This window comes from Loxodonta africana, chromosome 10, assembly GCF_030014295.1.
Source record: "Loxodonta africana isolate mLoxAfr1 chromosome 10, mLoxAfr1.hap2, whole genome shotgun sequence".
NCBI lineage: Eukaryota > Metazoa > Chordata > Mammalia > Proboscidea > Elephantidae > Loxodonta > Loxodonta africana.
The window spans coordinates 92,237,469-92,261,194 of record NC_087351.1 but is presented as its reverse complement, the minus strand read 5'-3'; the positions used below and the strand labels follow the sequence as shown (position 1 = coordinate 92,261,194).

General features: G+C 37.3%; 1 protein-coding gene across 18 annotated transcripts in view; it reads right to left on the bottom strand.

The window, feature by feature from the left end:
- NRXN3 (neurexin 3) overlaps nt 1–23,726 on the bottom strand; it is a 1,785,202-nt gene that overhangs the window by 166,248 nt on the left and 1,595,228 nt on the right. For 5 of the 18 annotated variants that reach the window (XM_023546430.2, XM_064292808.1, XM_023546429.2 and 2 more), the window contains 2 exons: nt 10,325–10,414; nt 4,256–4,563 (listed from right to left, as the gene is read on the bottom strand). In XM_023546430.2, the coding sequence (XP_023402198.1) occupies nt 4,256–4,563; nt 10,325–10,414 (398 nt within the window). Of the gene's footprint in view, nt 1–4,236; nt 4,564–10,324; nt 10,415–23,726 lie in introns of all 18 variants that reach the window. The other 13 variants (XM_064292809.1, XM_064292810.1, XM_064292811.1 and 10 more) reach the window with 3 other exon arrangements.

The following is a 23,726-nucleotide window of genomic DNA, read 5'->3' as shown; positions in this document are numbered from 1 at the left end:
GGATCAATTTTCAATCACAAGTATTTGCTTTGTTTTGCAATAAGTAGTATCAAGGCTAACTTGCGTTTCTTGTTTTCCCTAGCTTAAAACTAAAAGCAGAACAGATGGGAGATTTCCCACATAGGTACTGTTAAAAAGACTAAAAAATTGTTGCTTCCTTTTGGAATTTTTAAAAGGGGTTCACATAGAAACATTCTACCACCAACTTTTTGAAGTTTGAGATGAGAACAAAACCTCACAGAGCTCTCAAGTCTTTAATTTCTACTGTTCATTAAAAAAGGTTCAAATCCAAGCAGAGCATTGTGGTTTTCTGGTAATTTTCTGGTGCCAGGCAGCACTGGCCAATGTCAAGGTGACTTTACCATTGCCCAGCACAGGGAAAGTGGATCATGATCAATCCTGCTAATAGCTTATAAATGATTCCAAATAGTTATTTGCACAGAACACACCGAGCTCTTTCTTGCTGATAACAACTTGGGCAGAGGCCTAAGGTAAGAGAATACATGTTATTCTTGAAACTGTTTTCCTCTTGGTCCTTTCCTCTGTCTTTGGTGCATTTTGCTCATGGTAGCTGAAAGTTAATTCTAAAAGATTTTCATTTCTCACATTTTCTTTCTTCTAAGCAGAATTGAGAAACAAAGGATTTCTCGGTAGAACAAGTTGAGCTTTTCCATTTTAGAAGCTGACCTAGCAGTTTCATGATGGTAACCCACCAACATCTGGGTCAGCTATAGTTGACATATACGCACGATTGCTGGGGCGTCCCTGATGGGAAGATTTACGGAAAACCTAATCCTGTTCTCTCTTCTTACCCTTCTGCCATATGGGGGAGTTTCAGGCCAAGTCTTTCGGTACCATATCCTTTGTCTCTCACAAATTCCTTCCATGCACTTTCTAGTCTAGTTGGACTATCATCAAGAATTATCATCTCTAATTTCCACAGTTTAGCTTCTGACATTTCTATAATGTAACCTAGAATTTGTTCCTCTCACTACCTACTCAATTTTACTCATTCTACAAGGCCCAGTTCTGACCCCCTCATCCATCCTAGTTCTAAATCCCTCATCCTTGGGATCTATCCCAAGGGAATCAGCCAGGCCATCCCAAATACCATTCCTATCCAATCAACACCATACCCATTCATAAGGTACTGCCTAATATTGATAGCTAATGTCAAACCCTCTTGCCCTTTTTAGGGCAAGCTCCATAAGCCCCATAAGGGAAAGATCCCTGGATTTCTTTTCTTTTTAGGGTCCCTGGATTCTCTTTCCTCTTTAAACGCAAAAATATGTGTAGATGGACTGATTTCATAACAGGACATATTCTGTAAAACCATAAGAACTCCAGGGTGGTTTAAAAACTGAAGAGAGAATTGATTTGTCAGAACTAATTTCATTCTCCAAATTCTAGCCTGACCCACCTTCAAATTCCTAGCCCCCAAAAGCTCCTAATCCCCGCTCTCAACTATAGCCACTCTGCCAGTAGAAGCAGCGCCATTTTCAGAAATAGAGCCTTGCTCGAGAGGGTTTTGATTTACATAAGAATTATTGGGAATAGAATATAATAATAATGGTTAAAACATATACAAACTTACTACGCATGATATACTTGTTTTAAACATTTTACTATATTAGTTCAGTTATCCTCACAATGAGCGCATAATTAGTACTTCTCTCCCCTTTTTGCAATGTGTAGACTTCGGTTGGCTGAAAATTCTTGCTCCTCCTCCCATTGAGAAATGATGTTTGTTTCCCCCCTTCCTCCAAGATTGGGAAAGCTTTGCAACCACTTTCACCAACAGAATATGGCAGAAGTGACCCTATGCCAGTTTCCAGCCTACGCTTGTATCTCCCAGAGAGCTGAGCCTTATGAACCCATTACCCACTTCATCCAAAAAAATGTATCTGAATCATACAAGGCCCATTAGAGCTCCTGGGACTAACATTCTTACCTAAAGTCTACACAGTCTAGGAATTCTCTTACACCCTATACAGAATATAAAGGTTGTTGGGTTCCCCAGCCCTAACATAGGCTTGATGTAATCTACAGAACGTACTTGAAACAAGAATAGGCTTGGAGATGAGGCAAGCTATTGTGTTTTTCATGGAGTCCAGGGCAGAGTTCTTATGGCTACAAAAAAAAAAAAAAAAAACTTTGACACAAAGCCATTTCCTCTGGCTATTTTTTTTTATTCTTTACAAAGAACATGGGGAATTTTTATCCCTCATCCCAGTCTAATCAATTCTGCCAGGCTGTTGGCTTTCTTCCAGAATGGGTATTTACACACCCTTAAAAACAAAGAGTGTTGACAGATTTTAAACTCATTTTTATAGCCTTGGTAGAAGCAAAAGGAAAACATGTCGATGTAATCCAATTATTATTAGACACAAAGGAGAAGAAATACACAGCAGAAAGAAGGCTGCTAGGGAGGACATCTTCTAGCTGTCCATCCCCACTAAAAGGACCACAGGCTTTATGATGTTCAGAGTCATAATCCCTGGCAAGAGTTTTGCACCTTGTACCCTACTCTTCTCCAGTGGCTCTGACTTTCTTAGATTGTGAAAAGGATTTAGGAGGTCACTCAGTCTGCTCCCATGTGTGTATTTTCTGAAGGAGGGAAAGCCAAAAGCGGATCATTATCATAGCTTAGTCCCTGAATCCCCATGTAACATTATATCCTCTCGAGGTCAGTGAGAGTTTGGCCTTGAAAAGGACTAGGGGAGTAGCCATTGCTACAAAGAAAAAGCCATTTGCTCCTCTGCTTCCCACAGAGTTAATACAATGTATTCTGACAGAAACAAAACGACTCTTCCAAGCCCTGTGCAGACAGAGCTATCCTTTCACCAACAATAAACAGATCTGCTCATGAGCTATAGAGAGTCATAATAGAAATATATATTGCCTTTTATCTTCGTTTAGTGAATACAGTGAAGTGTCAGGAGTTATTGCTTTAATATCAGTAGAGAAGATACAATTTTTTTGAGCATGTGTGCAGGTATGCATGTAACAGTACGTGCGACTATAAGATCACTACGCTATGCTAATGTGTTAAAACCAAGATCCAGGCTCTTAGTGGCCTTTCTAAAACATGTAAAATTGTCCTGATAACGTCTTCAGTATATACAGCTAGAAATTGTTCCTGTGAAGTCAGACAAAGAACTGTCTGGATATTTCTGCTCAAAGAAAAGGGAAAAGGAAGACAACACCTTTTCCTCTACTACACCTATAAACTTAATTCAGAAGAATGGGAACACATAGGAGATTTAATTGATTATTGACTTGAAGTTTACAATGTCCACTGAAGTCAATGGAAAGGTTATGTCAAAGACTCAGTTGAGTCCCTAGATAATGTCTTAAAAGTAAAAGCAAAAGGCACAAGTACTGATCTGCTGAATTTTCTACCAACACTAACTAGGCTAGGGACAATTTTCCCCACAAGCAATTGGAATGTTTTATTTTATGCCAGAACATTTAAGGCTAATAACTCGATTAACCTCCTACCCCCAACTAACTAGATTTATGAAATACCAAGTGAGTCAGCAAAGTATTAAGCTTTAACATGGGTATAATTACTTTCAAGTGAAAAAACAAAAACCTTAGCACAAAAACTAAGGACTTTCTGCAAAGCTAAACTCAAACCTTTAAATTTTCTAATGTAATTAGGATCTTGGTCAAATATAAAAGAAAGAAAATGGACCAAAAAAAAAAAAAAAAGGCAAGTGATTAATCAAGACTCAATATCAAACACAAAGAGCATTTTGTAAGGATTAGTTGCACCTCTACTTTCAATTGCCCTTGATTTAATGGTGCCCATTGGCCTCAATAATGAACAATTCATATTCCAGCAAAGCCAGCTAAAGGAGATGAATAGAATTGAACAGGATATAATCTTTCGTATGATAACAAATTTTCCTTTCCTTTCCCCCTTTTCCCTTTCTGCTATTTGAAAAGAAAAAGCGAGAGGGTATTTCATACTGTAAGTATTGCCCATTGCTCATTTTGAATAACAGCTTTACCATTTCAGTGATAAATATGATAGGAATAATGACCCAGGAGTGCCACAGGATTTTTACAACTTCTTTAGCAATGACTTTGTCTTTCTCTACTCTCGGGTCTTATTACAATGAGTTTCTGTAGGCATCCTTCCTACAAACAGAGTCATTCAGACTCTTCAGTTACACGGCAACACTGACCATGGTAGCAATGATTCAGTGGCAAGAAAACAGAAACAATTACTACTTGTAGACAAGCTTACCTGAATGCTGGCTGTGGAGCGATTCTTGCGGGTTGTAGTAGTAGCCATTGTAGTGGTGGTTTCCATGACAGTGGTAGACATTTCTGGTGGCATGGAGGTTGTCTGTGTTGTTCCCAAGATTGATGGGACTTCTCCCACCAGTCGGACACTTCCATTGATTTTAATATTGGGGTTGTTCTCAGCTGCCATGTTCAGTACTTTCAAACCATCATAATAGAGCCCAGAAAGCTGGCCTTGGAAGAGACGTCCTTTATCCTTTCCGCCAATGGCTATTTGCGCCTGGGTGTTGAAGATGGTTAACTGCCGGCCTAGTGGGTTGGGTGGAGGAAACAGTATTATTCCCATACATTTTCTCTCTCTGCTTTACCTGGTCAAAATGGACCAGGTATCATAACAGGCTTCCTGGAGCAACTGAAGAGGAGAAAAGTGGATCACAAAAATTCAATAGACATTACCCAAACAAACAAACCCAGTGCCGTCAATAGACATTGGCAAGCAATATTTCACTATGGTTATCTCTTCCTCTGTCTAGCTGAATACCTTAGGTAACCTGAATAATGAAGTCTCTATTCCTTTATTCTGAGGAAGGAGAAATCTTGATTCGATGACGAGCAGTATTACAGTTTTCATAAGTATGTATTTGTGGATAATGGAAACAAATTTCTAAATTGTGTGACAACCAGAATTAGTCATAGATGCCTATTGTACTGTTTTTTTAAAGGCTACAATGTTATATAAAACAACTTAAAGTAGAAACACATGGTAAACAAAAACTCATTGAGGTTATTCAGGACACTGAATTAAAAAAAAAACAGTTCTATTAGTTAAATTAACTGAGGATAAATTCTAGTTAAGAGACTTGGGTTAATTGTATACTTGTAAAATTCAACGTTCTAGTTTCTAAACATCTCATTTCTTAGTAATCTTCGTAATATATAATATCCTATTTGCATTTGGTATTCAATAAATGTCATGGCAGGCCATCTCCTATCTTTATTAACTTTTTGGGAGATCATGGTCAGACAACTAAATCATTTTCTAGGAGATGGGAAAATAAATAGGCATTGATAATGCTATTGGGGGAAAGTAAGAGGAAAACATAGCTTTCAGATTCATTGAATTTTTAAAGGATGGTGGTATTAATGACGAAAGCAACACATAAACCTTTTAAAAATGATACAGACCCCAAACCCAGGTACCATATTTTTATACAAATAACACACGCCTTCTGCGTTTATTTGTTGGCCACACCCTCCCCCTCATGAGGGTGCCACCATGTCAACCCTCTTCCACATGTTTCTGTAAAAAAAAAAAAAAAAAATTAGCTTGTGTGGGGAAGGCACAGATGGCAAACAAATACAGAAGGCACACATTATTTTTGTAAAAATGTGGTATGTTAATGGATTAAAGAATATCAATATTTCACCTTACTTGGATTTCCTATTTATGATTCTGTGGAAATATAACTATCAGAATATAATAGAATCATGACAATATAATTTAGAAAAGTATAACTCAACTTACTTTACTCTAAACTACTTCTACTGATAAAGAACTCTCCAAAGTGCCAGGTGTTTCCCAGAAAAACCCAAACTACTTTTTAAAACTCATTGTAATGTATCAGGATGTATAACATGCTAATGCCTTCTATGTTGTCATTTCTTAGATTACTTCCTTCTGCTTTTCCAAATGGAGAAGAAAAAAAAAAAAAAAACCTAATCTATTTTTTTTTATTAGAGGAATTAAATAAATCTGTTTTGAATTTTTCTCCGCTGTAGTCAGTGATCAAACAATATACCACTCATTCTTAATCTAATCACTAAATTTATTTTAGCTAAAAATAATTCTTATTTTTGCTTGTTTAACAAAAGGGTATGTTTTTAAAAGACTGGGGTTTTTGCTCCACAGTCTTTAATATGAATAGAGGTATATTATGATGTTTGGGCTGTTAACGTCTATCACTATTACATGATCTTCAAAGCTATGCTTATCTCAACTTTCTGGCGTATTATGGGGAACATCAGCTCAAGATACGAGAACAGAAGAAGTGGAAGAGGAAGAGAAGGGGGAATGCATCTATACAGATGGGACTCTTTCTACAGCAATCAATTCTGCTCATTTAGACAACTCTTAAGGGTCTTTCAGTCAGAAGTAATTTACAGATAATACCCCTTTGGAGGCCTCAAATATTGCAGTATGGAGAATTGGCTAGAGAATTTTGTTATAGTGAAAATGGTCTACATTTTATAAACACCTTTGGAGCATGGAAACGGGATCTACTGGCCTTAACGATATCAGAATTACCCAGCTCTCATGGGGGCAATCAAAACCAATCTACTAGATTTCTATTATTTCCCCACCAATTCCTTCAGTGCCCCATGCACATGACTCATGGCCTGTCCATTGTCCTCTCTCCTCTTAACATAACATACAGCAAGTAGTTCAATGCATAATAACCCTGAGAAATGGCCTAGAGCTCATGCCTCTTACTGTCTATTTTTGATGGCAACCTTTTCTGGGAGCCCTAGGCTTCCTATCCAAGAGATGGCATGATGGGAGGTGAGAATAAATACTCCCTCAAACTGGCATAGGCATTTGGGGGTAATTTAACGTAATAAATAAGAAGAAGCTGCCTAAATGGATAGTTCTAGGATGAACATTCAATATCTTATACAAGAGGGCCCTGACGCCAAGCTTTTCCTTCCATTTACACAATCGTTGATCAACCATATTATTTATTCATCTCTTTCTTTGTATATAGTCTCTAGCATTGGTGATGAGTTATTACTGATCATAGGTAGAGGATTTTTTTTTTTTTTTTTTTTTTTCCGACATTCCTGAAAGTACCTCACAATGGCTCTCATCTCTCCTGGTGGTATTATTCTCCCAGTGCTTAAAAAGAGGGTCAGAGAAAGTTGCAATGGAAAATTAAATTACACTGGTTATAAATGATGGTTGTCCTTCATTCCAGTTACCATAGTTCACTCCATAAAGTGGTCTTTGCTTGTTCAAGACTGACCTATGCATCAGAAAAGCAAGGCTGGAAACCCTGGTGGCATAGTGGTTAAGTGCCACAGCTGCTAACCAAGAGGTCGGCAGTTCAAATCCACCAGGTGCTCCTTGGAAACTCTATCAGGCAGTTCTACTCTGTCCTCTAGGGTCACTATGAGTCGGAATCGACTCGACGGCAGTGGGTTCGGTTTGGTTTTGGGCACTCCTGGCTATTGATGCTTTCCCAGAGAGATCTGACTATTCACTTCTTGGGAAAAAGACACTGGGAAGGTGAGACAGGAAGGGGAACGTCTGTGTTTCAATTCTCCATTTTGCTATAGGAAGACTTTGTTTTCGTTTGTTTGTTTCATGTCTATTTCTGGTTGGATTTGTTTTCCTTCTGTTCCCACACCCTCTCCTAGCTCTGTGTACCTTGGGTTAAGTAGTTACTGCAAAGCTAGCAGTCATTAAAGGGGCATGCTTTCATCCTCCTAACATCCCTTCCTCTGATCAGCTTATTTCTTCCAGACAATTAGGAGAAAGGGAATAAATGAGAAACAGTCATTACTAACCTCACCCTATGAAGGATTTGAGGAACTGACTGGACAAAGGTTCCTTTTTATCATTTGACCAAAAATTAATTCTCAAAATCAATGCCAGATCTCATTATTGTCACTCCTTATGATCAAACGTGTATATATGTATACATATATATACATATATGTGTATCTATACACATATACATATATGGGGGGAGGGGTGTGTGGTGGGTATTTTTTTTCCGGTCTGAGAATTGTTCTACCATAAGTAACACAAAATTTGGTTAAAAAAAAAAACCAAGAAAAGATCTTTCACCTTTATAATAGTTACTTAATTTGTGTGTTTTAACACCAGTATAGGATTTATAATGGGTTAATTTTTTGTTTTGTTTTGGATCCTCATTCTCTTGGAAGTCATTAATTGTTACCTCTTTTGCACATGAAGTTCACATACTGCTTAAATTAAATCTTTGCACATCTCCAGTCAGTGTTACTCAAAGACTAATTAATTAAACCTCAGAACACCCTTGAGGAACAAGCAGTATTATTTCTCCTGTCCTCAGATGGGGAATCTGAGACATAAAGAGGTTAAGCAGATTATCCAAGGTCAGAAGGTCAGTCAACAGGGACAGAAAACAGACTCAGGAATGCTGTGACCCAACTCTCTTCCCCAATGACAGAAATAACTCCAAAGAGGCATTCCAAGTTCCTCCTGTGTCTGCCTAATGATCCTTCTGTATTTACCTGTTGTACTCATTGTCTTTATAGGCCTTTTAGTATACATTTCCTATTCCTTTTAAAAGGAGGGTTAGCTAGGCAGGGGAAGAGGTAAAGCAACAGACTGAATATATGTTACTCACCCAAATTCTGAAAAAGTAATTTTAGTGAAAACAACATAGAAGAGAACCTCACAGTTTGCAAATAGACCTTTTCAATATCATATGCATATATAAAGATATACATATTTGATTAATAAACTAGACCACATGCCTCCATCTAGCATCAACCACCCTTATCCCTACCCAACCCCGCTAGTTCTTGTGAACTTGAAAACATCCTGTATGAAAGTGAACTGACAATATGCTATCATAAGAAAAACTGAAAGCCTACTAATAACTTTAGAATGGTTTATACACATGAAAATGCCTGGCATGCTATTAAGCTTAGACTTTAAAAGGCAATGGAGTAAAATAAAATTGAAAGGAACAAAAAAAGCTCTCTCAGGCACATGAGACTCAGACATGCATCTAGTTTTCTTTTTCTTTTTAAAAAGTGAGGCAATCATTGTCTTCAATGTTAAAGGGACTTTATGAGCTAGTGCTTACTGAACAAAATTATTTGCTTTTTAGAGTTAGTCTTAAGTTATTTTTGATTAGACCACATGCGTTAAAAACAGGGCAAACAGTTAAGACCCAATGAGGATTTTCAGTGTTCCAAGGCCCAAATGTTTTCACCTAACTTCAAAACTGTAGTAGCTTTTAGATTTTCTTTAAGTGCATAGAAGTAATTTATCCAATTACCATATATATATATATGACCCCATCAAATCTCTACAAATTTTAAGAACTTACTGTCTTAAGACAAGAGTAGCTTGTACTGAATGGCTCAGGAAAGAACAGAATATATAGATTTTTTTTTTTTTTTAATAGAGGACTTTCTTTGTTGAAAGATAATCGTTTACTTCCTGGCAAATAGAAGCCACACAGAAAATTCTAACATCAGTTATAACTGCTGCCCTCTTTTCATTAACTGAGTGGTTGTTTTCTCCAGCAAATCAGAAATTGCTGTTTTGCCTTTCATAAGCCTTTTCCCTTTCCAACTCATTGTCTTAACTACTTACACTTTTGTTGTATTAAAAAATCAAATACACAAGGGTATCACACAACCAAAGTGTAAAATGAATTTTTTTATTTTTTAGTTTCAGTCAGCAACTAGGACGTAATTAACCTTTTACAAAATACTTTTGCCTCTATAGGTTTTGAATTTAAAGGCAAAATTCATCTTTCCCATTCTTTTCTTTGTTTAAAAACAAACGTTTAAAAAAAAATTGCTGCCCTTATAATATTTGTTTTAAGAAGTTTTAAGTTACAAAAGTCAATCTATGATTTTTTTTTTTTAACCATGTTACAGATAGTAAAGCCAAAACAGTCTCAAGATGTAAGTTTAAAAAGTACTTTTGAAATTTCTTTAGGAAGCTTTGGTATAAGAGGTAATTTAAAACAAATTAACAAATAATGTCATGCAGTGGTTAGATTGCCATAATACATTTCTTCTTTAGAGGTCCCTGGAATTTCTTGTTTGTGATCGTCACGCTGATCGCAAGCTAGATGTTAGTCCCTTTAACTGTGTTTTAATGGCAATGTATTATAGCATGATTTATCAACATATGGCAGGTGGAAGCTGACACAAATTATAATGAAAATTAAAACAGTCATTTATGCAGCAGGCGATTATCATTTAAGAAACATTTATTTGCAGGCTTTAAAAATGAGGGTTTAGAATCAAATGATTTTAAAATGAAAGTTTTAACGACGGTTACCTTTTTCCTGCAGCCACTCTTCTACGGGCCGGTTATATTTGAAGGGGATTTTCTGTTTTACCATTTGGAAGCGTTCATTATCAGTGTTGCCTTTAAAGTTTAAAAAACAGCTTAAAGAACAATCTGAAAAGTCAATAAGTCATTAAAAAACATCCTAGGTTTTTGGTTTGTTTTATGAAGTTTTTAGAGATAGGTATCAATTTAGTTTTAGTAGAGGTGGAGTTGAAGTCACTCTGCCCTTGGTGGACACATTGGAGGTCAGGTTAGTCTTAGCTATGCAGTGCTCCATTGTATTTTGGTAATGGAACCTGAGAGAGTAGCAAGAGGTTTGGTCATTTACAGGAATGGTTTTTATTTCACTCTTCTCCATCTCTGCCCATCCACTCCTTAACTGGGCCAGTTTAGGCATAAGGATCAACTTGCCCCATGAGTAATTCACCTGACATAATATGCTCTTCAGTCATACCGCTCTACTGTATCCTTTTAGTATTTGAAACTACTTTATCTTCTGGCAGAAAGAAGCCAAGGAAGACAATTTAAGCTTTGATGGCCAAGGGAAACTTATTTCATATAGGAGGCCCCAGCATCCCACCTCACCTACGTTGAATATGTAGGGTACCACAGATGACTATATCTCTATTTCTTTGACTACAGATTTTCTCCACGTTTCAAAGAAAGGAACCCAAAGTAAATATCTCAGAATAAAGGCAGTGGTAGAGCATTTGCTCCACTTTTCAGCATCTATATTTTATTACTATCAGTAGACACTGACTTTATTATAGTTTCCCTCTCTCTCTCTCTGTTTTCCTCCTGTGAGAAGTCTCTCCTGAACAAGCATCCACTCATAAAGCCTGTTTAGGGATACTTCATTCAGGCATGAAATATCTAATTAGGATCAAGGCTCAAAGAGTGCTTTTAACAGCATGTCCCCCTTCTCCTTTCTTAAGTCTTCTGTTACCACCCCTGGATGGTTTCTCTAATTAAAACAGACTTGGAGAGTAGTGTCATGGAGACACAGCCCTAGTGAATATACTTCAAATCATGAAATAATAGAGCCATGCTTTGGGAACTGTTCTATTCTGTCAACTGGTATCACATTGATCAGGTGGAAACTAGTGAATTTTAATCCATTACTTTTGACTCATAGCCCTACATTGGAACAGAGGGAATCCCATTCCAAATTACCAGCATTAAAATGAAATGAAAATCTTAAAACAGGTGACCTGGCAACATTTACAAAGGAGTCCTAATGCCATAACAAATGTTAGTATTGACTATAACATCAGACTAAGGGAATGGAGGCAACATGATGGCATTTCAATCTTAGGACCACCTTTAAATAGGTATTCTTACTGGATAAGATGACTCCGCATGTGACTAAATGGGTACATGCATTCCTTGCTGGTGGTGAGCGGGGAGAGGCTGGGGCAGGACCGGTACTGTTGAGACCGTTTGCAAGTTTCCCCATTTACTTTTCCTTTGAACAACTTCTTCTAAGAAGGTCTCACTATCCTTACTACTCAAGAGTAAAAAAGTAAGGCTTAATGAAAGAGGCAACTTTGGATCTCCTTCCAGACAATATTGTGGGGCTTTTATTTGGCCTGGCATAGATCATAACATAATAATATATTTTTTTATACAGTCCAATGAGTGGAAAGAATAACTGACACTTGATAATTGCAAAGGATTTTTTGAAGCTTTCCTCAAAGTGGCATTTCTCCCAGAAAGAAAAGGAGGGGCAGGCCAGGAGGAAAAACAGAAAGACAACTTCTTGTTTCTTCAAGAAGCCCATGGTGAAAGAAGTTGGTTTTTACCTCCTAATATAGATACCAATTAGAGATAATTATAATGATTCTCAGGAACCTAGAGTTCCATTAATCTAAAATAAAGGTGGATAAACTCTCAGATGTTTTCATTGAAAAAGAGCATGTCCTTTTGGGAAAATAACCTACATCTACAACCTTAATCCTGCTCTATGGGTGACAGATATCATAGGGATGTCATTCATCCCCATAATTTGCCCTCTCTCAAGTTTTAGCCATGACAGAAATGGCAAATGGATGGTGCCTGATTCACCATGAATATATCCGATTACTTCGAGATTTCTCTACATATCACTTGGGCTAAAACATTAAATATAGTAATGTCCTTCATTCCACTCACTGTAAAATGGATTAGAGAACTTGACAGTAAATATAAAGCTAAATATTCTTAGTCACATGCAAGGCAAAATCAGAACTAACCAAAGTTCCAAATTACCAGTGTTCTATATGCATCAACTAAATTAACTAAGGAGCTGCATTGATTTACTTCCTCCAAATGCGTAGCGCTCTTGGCCTCCCTAAGGACTCCCCCAGTCCACTCTCTTTCAAATGATAAGGCCTGATAGAGAATCATTTGGGGACACGATGCAGGCTAAAAAAAATAGTTAATTATGTTGGATAACCAGGTAAGTGACATGTTGGAAGGACTACATAGCCACGATTCAACCTTAGACCTTTGTAAAAGTCAGAGAGTCATTCTTCTCCACCTCAGCTTTAAAGACAGTTAGAAAAAAAGTTTTAAGTTTTCCACACCAGATTGATAGTATCTGGCACTAATGATAGCAATCTTGCATACTGTTAAACACTGTGAAAGCTGGAAGGTCATTTGGAAAACCAAATTGGTTTAAATTGCCACATTAACATTGCTCTTAGTCTCTTTTCATGTTCTTGTTGGTTTTTATTTTAATTTATCTCAAACATTAGTAAGAACTGTTTTAGAAACATGTGCATGAGAATGAGTTCATTTGCCCCGAGCCCCATTTGCTAGACGGATTGAAGAGCAAACAACCTTCTAAATATAAGAATTCATAGACAGGGACTGATCTGAAAGCTGAGCAAACCTAATCAAAGCCATATATATTCATGTTAAATACTTAACGATATTTAGTTTTACATTTCATACAGCAACCAGTATGAAAATTGAAATAAAGGGTGAAATCAATTCTTCAAAGAAACTGATGCCATCCTTAAGAAAGAATAGTCTTGTGAATCATAATGTCATAGAAAAGAAGAGTGTATTACTAATTAGATTAAAAAAAAAAAAAAAAGTAATGGCTACTGTACTCAACCACACTGAAAAATCTATAAATTGCATAAAGATATTTTCAAGCAATAATCCAATCTCAAATTACTTATATAGATCTCATGCTCACAAACATGGGACTAAATTTGAGAAAATAAAAGTCACATTTTATTCTACTTAAAATAAAGTTGTATGTGTACACACACACATGTATGGGTAGCCTCATCCATTTTTGGTCAGAAATTGAGATTTGTGTACAATTATCCTCTTATGGTCATTAGCATTTGGACTATTGGTTCTACTATCAAGTATTTCAACTCCTGGAGACATGTACCATATGCACATCGTGAAGAGCAGAATACTCTGAGGTGAAATCCTTAAGGCCCAACTGGCTCATAGACCTAATTCTAATCTTTATGCAGAACTATCTCACATTTCCTATATGTGGATGAATCTACTTAAAATAAAAGGAAAAAGGAAACAGAAGAATATAGGACAAGGAAAGCAAACTGGTCCCTGAATAATTCCCTAAGACATCAGTCCTTCTTTAACAACTTGAAATTTGTTGACAAAAGAGTAAAAGTGCTTTCAGGTGAAAAACTGAAAGATAGAGAGAACTCTTGTATAACACACAAAAAAATAACTTTTACACTACCATTCTTACCTTCTGTTGGTCCAAATATAGGGTTTGCTCATTAGAAATTATACTAATCTTCTTAAAATCATAATCAATACAGCATAGGAGTTAAGACCATGGGCTTTGGAGACAAATCTGGTTTTCAGTTTTAGCTTCACCATTTACCAACTGGGTGACCTTGGGCAAGTTACTTAGCCTCACTTTCCTCATTCCCAGCGCATCATAGGACTTTGTATTAGATAATAGGAGGTAGGACATATACAGAACTTGGGATACGAAACACATTCAATTTCTTTAAATTATTAGTATTAATAGGGTTTCACTGTTTTCTAATGATAAAATGGAGGCACATTGGTTCCATGGTTTCCAAGCTTTATCAGTTTTTCATACAAAAGATGACCGTATCCCATTCAGTCTCTCAAAGATTATCTTGTAAAGATCAACTGAGTATTGAAAACGAAACACCCTAAATAAACCCTAAGTCTCCTAGCTTGTGCTTTTTTTTTTTTGTTATATTTCTGTATCTTTCAAAATGTACTTAGCTAACCCCATTTCCAAAACAAAGTGGGTTTCTAAAACCACTGAAAGTAAAAGAGCAATTCAGGCATTGACAAATGTTATTTCTTGGTCCAACCACAGGTAATGATGATATACTGCTGCGAAGTTGAGGAAGAGTGGCTTTAAAGGTTCTGGCAATTTGCACCAGGCTGGCAGCAAACGCTTTCTTGCAGGTAGACTATTAATACCATCTGAAACATTGTCAAGCGCATGAACATACTAATAGGAATATCGTAACAACATTCATCTGTGGGAAATTAATGCCAGAGGTATTTTCACATTTTGTTTTAAGCCCTAGAATGAAGGAATAAAAAGTTTTCTTTATTGCTTTGCTGACACTAAAAAATGAGAGTATGGGTCTAATGAACAAAGAATGAATACTATGTACTAAAGCCAGAGGCAAAAGAAAATCGATGTGGGTAGGCTCAAGTTGTAGGGTAGTTCAGAGGTACTGACCATGCCTCTGTCCTCAAAGAACACTTTGTGAGTTTTAATGCAAATACATGGCACTAAAGAAAAGGAACCCGGGAAGCTCTCTGAGCTCAGCTCTGGCCATGTTCCTGGCATTGGCCCAGACCACTTCTTTCAGATTCAGAAAGGGAGGTGCAGTGTTACCTAGAGGGCATCTAGAATGCTCAGCCATTTGTAAGTGATGGAGGGACCTTAACTAAGAACTAATATCTTGTATTTATAAAGTGCCTTTCAACCAAGGAACTAAAAGGCATCATCTCATTAATCCTCAAAACATACCTTTGGGGTTGAAGGTGAAAAAAAAAAAACAAAAAACTATAGATTGTGAGTCTTGATCCTTTAGTGTGCCAAGGTAAAGAAATTAATCTCTTGGAGCAGAAGACTGATGGGCTGGGTGAAGTGAATTAATAGACCCAGAGCACAAGGACATTATTAAGCAAGTGAGCTTTTCCAGACTCACTTAAGTGTGGGACCTTGAGCCAGGAAGAACTACCTTTCCTAAATGATGAGATGTTTACCCCTGGAAAGCAATGCAGATCATCCGAGCATAACCTGACGTGGTTAAAGAAGCTCACTGCTACATGTCTTCTGGATATGTTCAGACACGAAAAAATATACAAGGATAGACATATTATCATTTCTTTCCTGTATCAAAGTCATAATAATGATCTACCATCTTTTTAGCTCTAGGCTACAGGATTTGAGCTGTTTTAATCAAGATGGCTAAAACATGAGTAAAACACTGGATTAAATGCTGTCTCAGACATTTACCAGTTTTATGAACTTGAGCAATTTACTTAATCTAGGTGAGTCTCAGTTTCTTCATCTGTTGGGAAAAAAAAAAAAAGGAGGGATAATAATATCTATATTTCAAAATTTCATACAAATTAAACGTGATAACCCAGGCAAGGACTCAGTTCAGGGTGTAGTTGGAAGAGGTTGGGAATGGGGAGATTCTGGGTTTTGTTGTAATTGTCAAGGTCCTTCTCTAACACAGGTCTAAGGCTCCAAAGTGGAAGATCATTTTCCCCATAAAAAGTCAAAGGGGATAGAGCGGTGGCCAGCCTAGAGAGTCCTCCAGAGCCTCTTCTAGTCTTAACATTTCCATTGAGCTCCGGTGTCTGCCTATCTTCTCTCACTGATATGCCTATGGAGAGTTAGTCCTCATTTCTGAGTGTCTTACAGGCTAGGCAATGGGCTTGCGAGACCATGATGGAGATGAAGCTCCAAGTGCCTGATGATCTATCTATGTCCAGCCATCCAAGTGAATTTGTCCCTATTCCTTGACCCTTGTTCCTAGCTAAAGCAAATCTGTATGTATGCATGTTAACATTGAACTTTTCTCTCATATCCTGAACACAGATCAAAGTGTCATTTCTGTTGAATTGTTATTATACTAAAAAAAAAATTTTTTTTTTTTTTTTTAGTAAAGGCCATTAATCCTGATGTAACAATTGGAATACATATCACCAATCCCTACCTTTTCTTTGCATTTTGAGGCCATTCTGAATGTAGACTAGTCAATTTCAATGTCTGGATTTTATCTATGTTCTTTCTGGTAAACACATTTAGTAGTATATTTATGTCTGGTATGTCTTTATGCCTTAGTTTCTTCAAATGTAAAATGAGGATTATAATAATAACTGCAACATAGGACTGTTGTGAGAATTAATGGGGAGTGTAAAGCACTTAGTATAATGCGTGGCACATAATAAACACTGGATTTATGACTTATCTGTGTTGTCATTGTTATTAGTAGTAACAAGTACCTGATTCAGAAGGGTTAAATTAAAGCAAAGGAAAACTCAGCAAGAATTGCCTCACTACACAATTTTTAGTGTCAAATCTTTTCAAATTTCCTTTTCAACAGATAGCCTTAATGTTTCGTCTTCAGCCATTTGACATATTGTCCTTTCAAACTGCCCCTAGGTGCCTTTCTTCTTATCACTTGTTTCTTCCTTGTTGCAAAAACCAGTGTTATTTTGGACTCAGTTTTCCCCACGATCCATGCATTCCTGCCTGTCCACCCTCTGTGCAATCTCGCCAGTTTTCTTTAGTCTCATCGGTTTCTTTGATTTCTCTCCATTCACCCTCCATTCCCACTCCCTGCCCCATCTCCTTTCATTGCTCTCATGCATGGCTTTCATTTCTAAGTAATGGACATGAAATCTCACATGTTTTAAGCCAAAATGCTAGAATATTTGGTCAAAAAAAAAAAAAAAAACTGTTGGTGTCCTCACACAGCACAGATGACAGGCAGAGGGTGTGGGACAATTTCAATAGGTAAGAAATAGGAACAGTTTCATCCTCATGAATAGGAAAACACATCAAAATTGACATTTCTGATGCTATAATACTCTCTGACGCCATAATAAATGTATGCCACAATAATTCTTCCATTTAGATCTTATGAAAGATCTCTGATCTTTATGAATTTTGGGGCTTTTAGACCAACATTGAATCCAACACCTCTAAATAAATATATTACTACCAAGGGATCTAAAAATAGTAATCAGTGTACCATGTACCATCCATCCTTCACCTGGTCAGTATACTGATTTGCAAGAGCTGTCTCAACAACCACATCATACCACTGTCACATATTAGACTTTTTTCAACTAAAACCCAAGACAATGTCCAATGGAATTGCTTCCCAAAATATTTAGGCACCTTGCATTCATGCAACAGAATTTTGGAACTTCAGAGCAGGACTTCAATTATATCCCATTAAACTTATCCTTTTGTTTCATAACAGCATCCCAATCTGATACGAAAACGTTTAATTCTAGTTCTTTCATTTCTGGTAGGAGATACCTCTTTAGCTTTGTGTCATCTGCAAATTTAATAAGCATATCTTTTGTGCATTCATCCTAGCCTCTTAAAAATGTACAACATAGAAGAGAGTATGTGGTGCTTTTACAATGTCTACAAATTATTTGATACTCCTATCTATAAGACGAGGAGCTTGTTTTTCCAACTTGGAGTGTGGGCTGGACTTATTGACTCACTCATAAGGAATAGGATAGGGTAGAAGTGACAATACGCAACTCAAAAGACTCGGTCATAAAAGGCACCGTTACTTCCTCCTTGCTCTTGCTCTCTCCCTTGGATCACTTACTTTGGGGAAGCCAAGTGTCATGTCATGGGAACATTTAAAAAAGCCCTCTGGAGAGGTCCACATGGCTGAGAACTGAGAGCTGCAGCCAATAGGCAGAAAGGAACTGAGTTTTTTTTATAAACAGCCATGTAAGTGATGCGTGGCAAGCAGATCCTCCAGCTCCAGAGGGGTCTTGAGATGGTTGCAGTCCCAGCTGATACCTTGACTACAAACTCATGAGTAACTTTGTGTCAGAAACATTCAACTAAGCTGCTACCAAATCTTGACCCACAGAAGTAACTACAGTGTTTTATCTTAGTGTCTCTGTTCAACCAAAGATAGGTGTTCCTAAGAGTGCTATCATAGCCTTCTTATACATTACTCTTTCATGGAAATTAAGATTCATTAAGTTTGTAGCATTCTCCTAATATGGCAGTTGACTAATGCCATCAAGGAATAGTCACACTTGGTAAGACTTATTTTGGAGAACCCACGTCAGTCCTTAGTCATCACCAGATTCTTTGTTAAATGTAGTTAAATCAGTACCAGATAATCTGCCAAATGAAACATTTGAGTGTTTTTATATCAGTCCCAAGATTTTCACAATGTGAAATTTAGGACATTTTTCCCATCCTAGTTTTCGATTCCAACTGTTATCATTATTTCTGAATAAACGCTAATATGGTTTGGAATTCAAGTTCCTTAAGAATTTTGGGATGCTAACCATCGAAAACCAAAACCCATTGCTGTCAAGTCGATTCCGACTCATAGTGACCCTATAGGACAGAGTAGAACTGCCCCATAGAGTTTCAAAGGAGCGCCTGGTGGATTCAAACTGCCGACCTCCTGATTAGCTGCTGTAGCTCTTGACCACTATGCCACCAAGGTTTCCTTGCCTTTTGAGGCGGACTGAATTTTCCCGTTTATTTTGTTTATACAAACCTTTATAATCTGAATGAAATTCTCCTTGTTAGAGAATTTATTAGGGACAGATGAAGATATATATGTGGGGTCAGGGATGGGACATCCAGATAACCACTGAAGTCCTCCTTAAACCAATATTTTGTTTGTTTTATAAATTAAACAGAAATCAGTTCCTGGGAGTAAAATTCACTGGAATTTACAGTACATAATTTGAGAGGCATCTATGAGGTTAAGGTTGATGAGATCTCAAAGTTCGTCTAAGAATTATTCGAATGTTTCTCAAACTTACTTTTAGAACATCATTAGAAATAGGACACATTCAAGCAGCAGAGCATAGATCTTGAAGACCAGCCTCCCCTCACAAAAGTATTAACTAGAGAACTGTCTACACCCCTATTTGGTTAGTTTTGTGGCATTTCCAAGGCTTTTCAAAAATTGAACCAGTTGGCAGCCATGCATCATTTAGTGCAAGATTCAAAGGTCAGGTATACACTACTGCAATGTGGTACAAGAACAGAAATTTCCCAGTGAAGACATAACCTCAGGGAATGCAGTAGTTGTAGTATGTCTTGAATTCATACAATGCCTCGTTAACTCTACTTGGCAAATTAATTCAAATTGATTTGTTTGTGAGAACTGCAGCATGGCCTCAAATCTGGCTACAAACGAAGGATAATGATAAACAACAATGTATCGAGCTCAGAAAAAATGTCTAGAGGAAAGAATGGATCAGCATGGGGGCTGTTTTGTAACATAACTCTCTTTGTTAAAAAAGAAAAAGAAGAAACAGAGAACATCCACCATACAGAAATAACACAATTTATAAGTAATACTGATATGGGATATATTGCAAATACTAAACACAAAAGCAAAGAAACTAATTGAAAGCATCAAGAGGGAATATAAATACGAATAAGAAATTAAAAATGGCTATTTAATTTTAAACAGAAGCAATTAATTCAATTTAAGGCAAAATCATCATGCATAATGGAAAAAGAAAAAGAAAAAAGAAGTCAGGATAATATGGTAGGAAGAGCCAAGAATAATTCCAAAACTGCATGTCCTAAAGAAAAAAAAAAGGGTCCTAGTGGCGCATAGGTTAAGTGCTTGGCTGCTAACCAAAAGGTTAGTGGTTCAACCCCACCCGGTGGCTCTGCAAGAGGAAGACCTGGAGATCTGTTCTCGTGAAGGGTTACAACCTAGAAAATCCCATGGGGAAAGTTCTACTCTGGCGTGCGGAGTCTCTGTGAGTTGAAATGGACTCCACCGCATCTGACAACAACAACGGGAGCTCCCTAACAGCAATAGCAACAGGAGCTCCCTACCCGACCTCCTCCTGTCACTGTTCAAACGAGAGGTGGAGAGAAGGTGGGTAAGAACAAGCCAAAATCACTGGGAAGACTTTTTGGCACTGTGACCACCACCTCAGCAATGGATTTCTCCGTCTTTAAATGATTCCATGGGGAGCCTAGGAGGATTGCCTTTTCTTTTTCGGAGCAAACATTGCCTTTACTCCTATTTCTATCCCCCATTTCACAAAACAAAACGAATTAATGTTCCTGCAGGGTCTGAATAATCGCTGGTCGTGAATAGTCTTACCTATGCTTAGAATAGAAAGGTGGTCCCCACCACACTCCCTGATAAACCACAGCAAAAAAAAAAAAGCAAAACAGTCAAGACCAGAAACCGACAAAACAAAACAAAAAACATTTCCACCTTGGCTTTTAAAAAGAAGGCACTGCCTCTTCAGATCCTTTTAAAGCTTAAGGGTTAGCAAAAAGTGGCCCTTATAAACTTATAGAGAAGAATTTAAAAGAAATTTCCCCAGGACTTAATAACTGATATCAGAATAGTTTGACTTTAAGATGTGAATGGCAGTTGGGAACTAGAGAAAAACATCAAACACGACTAAAATCTAGGTACTCAGGGGTTAAAGGAAGAGGACAACTAACATTGTAAAATATTTTGACTGACAACACTAGCGACAACATAGTTGTCAATAATTAGAAGTCTGTCTTTTCAAGGTTTATGACATGATTCAAATATTAGTTCATACTATAACTGTGATTGTCAGAATAGCAATTTTTCTTTGAATTAGGGTTTCTTTACACTTTCATTTTCTAGCATGTTAAACATGATTATGTAAAATTATCCAGACCTTCTAAATGTTTGCCAGGCACACAGACTCTACTCTCCTGTACCCAATATCAGTTCTCGTAGGCATGTTTTTGTCTTTTGTTTGTTTTTTTTCTATGAAATTATAATTTCCTCAGAAGCAGGGGCTATTTTATTTTTATTTTTACGACATCCTGCTTCCTTCCATAACTCCCCTCCCCAACACAGAATGACACCAAACACTGACACACCTTGAGTGCTTAATTAAGAACATTCATGAAGGTGACAACTATTGCCACCTTAAATAGAGGCAGGCATCCTCAACCCCACAAATTATTTCATTATTAGCTTTGAAAATTTAGATGATCCCTAAATTTCTTATGATCCCCAAACCCCACAAATTTGAGACATGTAAATAAAATATTAATGCCTCTTCCTTCTTCTAGGCATTTAAAGTAAAGTATTAAATACATGATACTAAATCTTGGCTATCTGAGAAATATGTCTAAAGCTCTGTAGGCTATTTCAAGTTTGAAAAGATATTTATTGAACATTTACTATATGCTGGGCAAACGAAATGTTTTTATATATTCACCTATTGATGTGTATAAACATTTATGTGTGTGTGTATCCTATATGGAGAGATTTTATATCTATTTTATAAATATCTCAAGGAAAAAAATACTTTCAGATATTTTCCATAGAGCCTCATACCTTGCAACAAGGAACAGCTCCTAAATACCTATAAGAAATAAATATCCAGGATTAAAATAATGATGCTGAATAATTGCAGCTAATATCCCTGTGGAAACCCTGGTGGTGTAGTGGTTAAGTGCTACGGCTGCTAACCAAAAGGTCAGCAGTTTCACTCTACCAGGCACTCCTTGGAAACTCTATGGGGCAGCTCTACTCTGTCCTATAGTAATAATTAAGTTGAACTTTTTCTTTTCTTTTTTTTTTAAGCCAAAGAGCAGAAATCAGATCTATTCTCTTGGTGGAAGGAAGGCAGACTCTGGAATATTTCAAATTATACGAATCAAGTTAAACTAGGCCATACTGTGTAGAAATTTCTGAACCAACCAGAGAAATGGGCCAGATGACCTAGTATTTTCACCATTCTAATTGCTAGCTTCTTTTGAATTTCACTCTTTCAGAAAAAAAAAAAAAATTACAACCATTGCCATTGAGTAGATCCTGACTCCTACCAACTCTATAGGACAGAGAAGAACTGCCCTATAGGGTTTCCAAGGCTGTAATTATTATGGAAGCAGTCTGTCACATCTTTCTCCCTCTGGAGTGACTGGTGGGTTTGAACTGCTGACCTTTTAGTTAGCAGCCCAGTGCTTATCCACTGCACCACCAGGGCCCCTTCTCTTAAAATCAAAGAAGCCATTGTTGTCGAGGTGTTTCTGACTCATAATGACACTATAGGACAGCGTAGAACCGCCCCATAGCGTTTCCAAGTAGCCGCTGGTGGATTCGAACTGCCGACCTTTTGGTTAGCATCTGAACTTCTAACCACTATGCCACCAGGGTTTCCTTTTCTTACAGAAATCTGCTTTTATCTTTGCAATAATGATCCAAGAGATTAAAAGAAGCCTTTTGGTATCTTGATTCTCCTACTCAAGTTCATGCAGTATCTACTGATATACCAGTGCCACCTTGTCAAAAAGCTCTTAGGACATTAGTAAGTGTAAGACGTCATTAGGACAAGAGATGAGACAGGTGAGAGCAGAGCATGCCTTTTTCTTGGTTTTGGGTTTTTATTTCTGATTATCAGGGATGGTGGCTTATTTAAATAATGCTTTTGGATATTTTCCACAGAGCCTCGTACCTTGCAACAAGGTATGACTTTTGTGCAGGAATTGGAATTTCCCATCTAATGAAAAACCCAACAGTTCTATCCAAAGGTTTACTTTGGAGTGTGACTTAGACACAGTAAAAGGAGGATCTAGACACAGTGATTAGCGGAGAAATATGTAGATTTCCTCCTCACTTATGCTGTTGTATTGAAACATGGTCTGATTGAATAATGGTTGAAATCCTATTATCCAGTTCCTAGCACAGGGATTTTATAGTGATGGATGCTTGGTAAATAGTTTTAGAGAAGAATTTGAGTGTTTTCTTGTAAATAAAGGAAGGCAAATATCAGGGTGGTTTCTGTCCCTAGAGGTTTGCTGTGTTAATTGGAATTTCAGTTAATCACATCGGAGCCCTGGTGGTTCAGTGGTTAAGAGTTTGGCTGCTGACTAAAAAATAGACAGTTCGAATCCACCAGCCGCTCCTTGGAAACTCTATGGGGTAGTTCTACTCTGTCCTGTAGGGTTGCTATGAGTGGCAATCAACTCAACGGCAATGGATTTGGTTTGGTTTGGTATGTTTCCAAAAGACAGTGAAGCTTGAAGGTACAGTTGTTGCTGAAACTTCTGATCCTTCTGGTCACCATTTTGCTTGTTTTAAGCAGCCTGGGGGAAATAGGGGTAGGGGTGGCACCAATGCAGGAATCAAGCAAGGCCAGAAAAGAGAGGAACAAA